The sequence below is a fragment of the Tupaia chinensis genome, unplaced genomic scaffold (genome assembly GCF_000334495.1).
Source record: "Tupaia chinensis unplaced genomic scaffold, TupChi_1.0 Scaffold000463_1, whole genome shotgun sequence".
Classification (NCBI taxonomy): domain Eukaryota; kingdom Metazoa; phylum Chordata; class Mammalia; order Scandentia; family Tupaiidae; genus Tupaia; species Tupaia belangeri.
In genome coordinates this window covers 1,534,809-1,541,814 of record NW_006159972.1, presented here as the reverse complement: position 1 = coordinate 1,541,814, position 7,006 = coordinate 1,534,809, and the positions used below count along the sequence as shown (strand labels likewise).

The following is a 7,006-nucleotide window of genomic DNA, read 5'->3' as shown; positions in this document are numbered from 1 at the left end:
GCTGCTTGCATGTTCTTAGTGAGTATGTTGTCGGTGAGAGTGAAAAGCCTTTTGGTCCTTCAGTCCTGTTGGGCTTAGAAGGATAGAGCTGCCTGCTTGCTCCTCTGACTCGAAGTAAATTTAGCCATCATGTCTTTGTTCTCCAGTCTGACACATGAGCCTTGGCATGCCCATGTAAAGCTGCAGGTTTACAGACTTCATGGTCAGTCTCTTGGCTTACTGAGGCCATGGACCACTGTCACCTTGAAGGCCCTTGTTAGCTGGAATAGTGAACATGTGCAACAAGAAGTGGGTGTCGTACCACTGATCCTTTCATATATTAGGCAATAAAAGGGCATGAACATGTGCACATGACTCAGGATGCCCCGAAGAGTGAGGATAATGCGATGTGGCTGGTGTTGGGCAGGTCCAGCTTTGTTACTTGGTCCTGGCATAGCTCAAGTGTGGAAACAGCATGGCCTTGTGGAATTCTAACGGTTTCACTAAGCATCTCTAATGAGGACTTGGTCAGGGTTTTGTAAGTTATAGCCATTTCTTTTCTCCTTTTGAATTTGCCAGAGGGCATGTACATTTGTTGGAGAGAGAGAGAGAGAGAGAGAGAAGATGAGAAAGTAACCCCCCCCATTGGAGAGAGAGAGAGAGAGAGAGAAGATGGGACCTTAACCCCCCCCATTGGAAATGGTCATGCTGCAATTCCTTATCCTCCATTTGCCCCTCTCTGGGATTTTGAGAATGCACACATATGTGCCTGGAATGTTTTTCAGGCTGTTAGATCTGTAACTCAAACCACATATTCAGCCACATGGGATCCCGCAGCCTTAACCACCACACCACAGGCTGGCCCTTTTTTTTCTTTTTTTTTTAATTGCCAGAGGATGCATGTGTCCCCTCAGTGAGGCATGGTCATTCTGCAATCCCCTCTCTACTCCATCTTTTGGGAATTCTGGGCATGCACACATGTGCCCAGAATGTCTTTCAAGCTGGTAGGGTGGGAATTTGAACTTTCTCCAGCCATGTGGGATCTGGCTACCTCAACCATTATGCTACAAGGCTGACCTCAGTTATAGGTATTTCTTTTTTTTTTCCTTAGATTTTTTTGCCATAGGGCACATGCATGTGTACTCACTGGAGACAGAGAGAGAGGGAAAGTGAGAAATCACCCCCTATGGAGAATAGCCACAGTGTAGTCCCTTCTCCATTCTTTTCTTGGGATTTTGGGCATACACGCCCATATGCCTGGCATGAATTATAAGCGCTGGGTTCAGGACTCGAACTGTGGTCGACTATGTGAGAGTCTAGCGATGTAACCATTATGTCATCTTCCGGCCCCAAGCCTTAGAATATTTAAAAAAAAAAACCTTTTTAGGAGATGGTTGCAATGAAAGATATCCAGGGGAGATGTCTTTGCTGCTACAAAGCTCAGGCCAAATATGTCAGAGTTAGCATTTTGAATCATTAGCCCCAGATCCCTAATATTGTGATTAGAAGCAACCGTCAAGTTTGTCACACAAAACTGCTTTAGTTATGTGCTCGTTATGGCCTGCCTCAGTTTCCTGAATGTAACATGTATTTTAACTTGTGTGAATTTTTTTTTTTCCCATTTTCTCTTCTAGTTATGAAAGATTTTCAAGACTATATCGAGCCTGAAGAAGGTTGTCAAGGTTCCCCACAGAGAAGAGGGCCTCTGACCTCAGGCTCTGATGAAGAAAATGTTGCCCTGCCTCTGGGCGACAACGTGCTGACTCATAACCTGGGGATCCCGGTGCTGGTGGTGTGCACAAAGGTGCGTGCCAGGGACGGTAAGCTGGGCTGGGTTTGGCCCACAGTCACCATCTGGGCAAAAATTTGAGAAGTTTTGATCAAGTTTCTTCCCAAGAGAGTTGGGCTTATTTGGGATTCATTGAGGTACATTTCACATATCAGAATGGAAGTAATTGTCATTTAGCTCTGTTGCTGGAAACATGACATCTCTCAGTTTGCTTGTGGCCTGGGTTAATCTCTATGAAGCACTAACAACTTTATGGTCAAACGCAGATCTGAAAGCATTTTTCTTAAGGCCATGGAAAACAGTTCACCTGCTCTGAACCGATAACGGAAAAAATAGAATGATGAAAGGGAATAGAAATTCAGTTCAGTTATAGAAAATCAAGTTGTGTTTCTCACAAAAGAAAAAAAAGTAGCTTTGCAAACATTCCGGGCCTGGCTGCGTTGGCATAGGCAGTAGTGTCCTGTCGTGCAGTTTTGGGAGCCACGTGGCTGACCATGGGTTTAGATTCTGAATCCACCTGAAACATACCAGGTGTGTCCACCCAAGATCTTGAGTAGCTGAAGGGCTGGAGGAAGGGGATTACAGTGTGACGAGGTCTTTTTGAGGTGTCCCCACCTTCATGCTCTCAAAATAGAAATAAAATAAGTCAAGTATAAACTTTTAAAAATTTGGAGGTTCAACAGTACTTTATTTCCGGTCAGAGCCACCTTGTTGCCCAGCTTCAGGGTGTGCCATTCTCATCCTCCACTTGAGAAAGGCTCCCTGTGGAGTGTAGGGTACAGGTATATTCAGTGGGCCTGCCGCCTGTTGCAGCCTTGTTAGATGTTTAGAACGGGGGCGTGGTGGCGCCCGCCCTATAGATGTTTAGAACAGTGTGTGGCCATCAGGCCTGTTCTGTCTCTCCTTTACAGAAAAATAAACTGAGGCCTGAGATGAAATTTAAAAATTCCAGTTCCTTTTACTCTTCTCTAATTAACACTTGGACCTTTGGCTGTGACTTCTTTAGAGCTCCGATACCTTCTTCTTAAGAAGGTGCTGCTCCCATCCTTGTCAGGCAAAGAGGCAAAAAGGTGACTTTCTCTCTGTCTTCCTCATAGTGCGATGCAGTGAGCGTCTTGGAGAAGGAGCACGATTACAGGGACGAGCACTTGGACTTCATCCAGTCACACCTGCGGAGGTTCTGCCTCCAGTGTATCCTTGGGGTTCTGCCCTGGGGCCCAGGGTCACAGCTTCCCTCCAGATGGGTCATCTTGAGGGAGAGAGAACATCTTATTTCCTGAGCCCAGAACAGCTTCTGCCAGGGAGAAATATCTTTTTATTAGTTTTGTATTTTACTGTGTTATGATTAGAAGCTTATTAATGTGTGCTTATTTTTGGTCTTGTTTTATTTTTAATGCTGTGTATTTGATAGGTGTTCATATTAAGCTGATTATGTGGCCATTTTAGTAAATGACTCTTATTACTGTCTTAGAAATCTCTTTAAACTTTGCTTTTATTCAGAAAAGGTTAATTACCAAACAGATACGGTTTTAGATGCTACAGGTGCTTCCCATATGTTTATGTTTTGCGCCGTCATGAGAGAAATGCCTGGGGGGGGAATGCGTACACTGCTTTGATGTACAGGTTTTTTTACGGCCTAGCCTGAGCGCTTAACTTGACATCTTGAGAGACAACCTGAGGGGGCAAGACGACAGCTTACATACTAATGAACTTGGCTCATTAGCATCCACCTGCTTTATGCTTTAAAAAAAAATTATTTAATTCCATTTACTATTATGTTTTAACTTGACCAGAGAGAGAGAGAGAGAAGGAAAATGAGAAAGCAAGCCACTAGGTCTGGGACTCAAACTGCACTTGGCCATGTGGGAGTCCAGCGCCTTAACCACAGTGCTAACTACCAGCCTCATGCTTTATGCTTTTGACTTGGTCCGTCTACTACTATTACTTTTTTAGTTGTTAGAATTGAAATATTTTGTGTTTGCTCATGTTTTGGTCAGAAACTGATCAATGTGTGGGCAGTAGTTTGAGGATTGTGCTTCCATGTATTTGATTTTGTCTCTTACAATGAATTGATTTTCCTTAAGCAGACTGATTAGATGGTGCTGCCTTGATTTACACATCGGTGAAGGAAGAGAAAAACCTTGACTTGTTGTATAAGTACATTGTTCATAAAACATATGGCTTCCACTTTACCACACCTGCCTTAGTGGTGGAAAAGGATGCAGTTTTTATGTGAGTTCTTTAGAGATAACGCTTTTACGCAATTTATTGTACATTTGCTTTCCATCTTCTGCGCTTTCACAAGAGGTGCTTTCTATGTCATATAGCCAGCTCTCTCTGCCTTGGGGCAGGGTCCTTGGACTGGGCCTCACAGGTTGTAGATCTACCCAGCTTTCCCTCTCTGCTCGTTTCCAGATTGTGAGTCATTCTGCCTGAGGACAGGGGGTGCTGTGGTCAGGGGTGCTGCCTTCATTGAGAGCAAGTTGTCAGAACTTAAGCCAGCTGTTGGGGGCACTTATTGTCAACTGGTGAAACTCCTGAGGGGCCAGCTGGTGGTGTGGTGGTTTAGGTGCTGGATCCCACGTGGCCAGCTGTGTAGTTTGATTCCCAGGCCTGGCAGCCTGAAAACATTCCGGGTGCATTGATTTCATGCCAAAAATCCTGAGAGAAGGGTAGAGAAGAGATTGTGGCATGGCCATTGCCCCAGCAGGGTGCTTTCTCACTTCCCCACTGTTTCTCTCTCTCTGGTGAGTACATGCACCCCATAGTAAATTTTTTTTTTTTTTTAATAGCTGAGTTGGGTTAGGGATAGCGAATAAGACTTTGTGGAACGTGAATGTCTTCTGTTAAAGCATCTGGTTTCTGTTCCTGTTGGCGTGGATGATTGCGAGCATTCTCTCAGCCTCTCTGACAGCATGGGCTTTGACCATCCTGAGACCTTATTGTTTTTCCATTATTTCACGTTTCTGGGAGTCATTGGGGTTGCTTGTCCTGGACAGAGACTTGAATACCTGTTTTCCCACTTGTGTGTCTCACCGGGGAGTCATAAATGTTGCTAGATGTATAAATAATGATGAAGCCAGCACCTCCTAGGTGTCCAGCTTCTCTTAGGGGACTACAGAAGTGAATGAGATGAGGTCCCTGTCCACAGCACTGTAGGGGACACACACACAGCTGAAGAGCAGTGATGGGAAGTGGGAATGTGTGGACAGGAAGTCTGAGGGGATGATGCTGGAAGGAGGGGATCACTCCAGGAAGACCTGAAGGAATAGGGGCAGAGGTTGAGGTGTGAGAGTCAGGAGCTCTCAGTGAACTGAATATAGACGTCAGACCTACAGGTTGGTCCAATTTTAGAGAATTATCTAGAACAGTCAGGCAGGCACCAGAGGCATAAACTCAAGTGTGTGGTGTGTTTTTGGAATCACGGATCAAATCATATGTGATCCTGAGGCGCAAAAGTAGCTGGGAGGCCAGTTGGATTTGGGCTGATCTGGAATAGAGAAGCATCACACAGCTTCTGACGGCTGTTGGGTCTTGGCAGGATCTCAGTCATTCCCTGTCCCTGGGTACCTTTGGTCTGTTGGCCGGTGTCTGTCTGGTAAAGTCAACCAGGCCATTTGGGTGGAGCACTGTGGCTAAGCTCCCTCCTGGTTATGAACAACGAAGCCAGAACTGGATGGAAAATGAGAGGCCTGTGAGAACAATTAGTTGTCATCTTTCAGAGCTTCTTGAGTTCAAAAGTGTGTCATATAGGACAATTTATAATTGCTACCTTAAAGAGATTTTTAAGTGGGAACCTGAGGGTGCAGCTTAACTTAGTAGAACCTGGGCACCATCTTGCCCTGTGATTTCAAGTTGGCAGCAGCCATGGAGGACCCTCAGGGACTCCTGTGCCCCTCTGATTTGGGGCCCAGAATCGTTGTAGGACCTAGTCACACTTTGGCTGGAAGGCACGTCTTCCCAGACAAGCAAAATTAATGAATCAATCTGCAAGGTTAGAAATAAGAATTCTCACAGAGATCAGTAACCCTCAGAATGGGCGTCTTCATGCAAAGCCCAAGAGACAGCAGTCTATCCTGACCTCTGTCCTCTGCATCCTCTCTGTTGGAACAGGGCCCAAGGTGTCCTGGTTTATCTAGGTGGAGTTGTGGGAGAGCTCTCAACACCTCCACTGGGGCTGTATGTGGAATCAGATCTCCTGCTTGCTCTTTAGGCCTTGGGCCCATGAGCTCAGCCTGGAGCAGGACCTGTGATATTGATCCAGTGGGTTTGGTTTATCTGCTGGAAGCTTTGAGCTGTATTAGAAGCTACAGACCTTGTGGAAAAGGGTCTTGTCAGGGGGCTCCTCTAAGCTGGAATGTGCTCTTGAGTATACTGTGAGGCAGTCCCAGAAAAGCAAGTCAGTCTCTGTCTCTTTGCCTTTAGACCTGCAGGCTGGGACAATGAGAAGAAAATAGCTATTTTACATGAAAATTTCACAACTGTGAAGCCAGAAGATGCATATGAAGACTTTATCGTGAAGCCTCCTGTGAGAAAGGTACCGAAATCCACCACTTTAAGAGGGCAGGTGTTTTGTAATGGGAAGAGAAACCTATAAAGACACAGCTCTCACACATTGTCCCACTTTGGGGCAAAAAAGTAATCTGAGGGCCTTCCTGTTAGGTCTGGTGGGTCTGGTGAAACGGAAATGGCTGAAGCAGGTGGACCATGAGTGATGCAGTGCCCAGGGGAGTTCAGTGGCCTACCCCGTAGTCCTTGTGCTGCCCCAGCCTCTGGATGACTTTGACTAGATCACCACCTCTTGATTTCCTGCAGACCCTGATCTGGGAGATGCTGTTTAGAAACTGCTGACCTTAAAAATGTCACTTGGCACGTGCCACAGCTGGCTTGGGGTGGAGCTCTGTGCCAGGGTAGAAAAGCTTAACTCTACGGTCTCAGCAGGGATTCCCTGTCCCATGTTGAGGCCCAAGCCCACGACTCTCCTTTCAGCATGAATTTTGGCAGTAGGTGGAACTGTTCTTGGCCTGTGGCCACAAACGTGTGTGTCACTTCACAGCTGGTCCATGACAAAGAGTTGGCTGCAGAGGATGAGCAGGTGTTCCTTATGAAGCAACAGGTAAGAAGCCCAGTGCGGTCAGAGGCTTTCTGTGAGAAATGCTGCTCCCTGGAGCACAGCTGGGGTGGGCAATCACAGGGCTTGCAGCATTGGAGGGGTCGAGAGCAGGTCTCCTCTTTCCC

The 7,006-nt window shown here is 46.2% G+C and overlaps 1 protein-coding gene across 1 annotated transcript in view; it reads left to right on the top strand.

Annotated features, from left to right (window-relative positions):
* DYNC1LI2 (dynein cytoplasmic 1 light intermediate chain 2) overlaps positions 1-7,006 on the top strand; it is a gene marked incomplete at its 5' end in the record, with an annotated part of 27,778 nt that overhangs the window by 14,165 nt on the left and 6,607 nt on the right. The window contains 5 exon segments of the mRNA XM_027774618.1: positions 1,614-1,783; positions 2,866-2,959; positions 3,865-4,000; positions 6,194-6,305; positions 6,825-6,884. Coding sequence (XP_027630419.1) covers positions 1,614-1,783; positions 2,866-2,959; positions 3,865-4,000; positions 6,194-6,305; positions 6,825-6,884 — 572 coding nt within the window.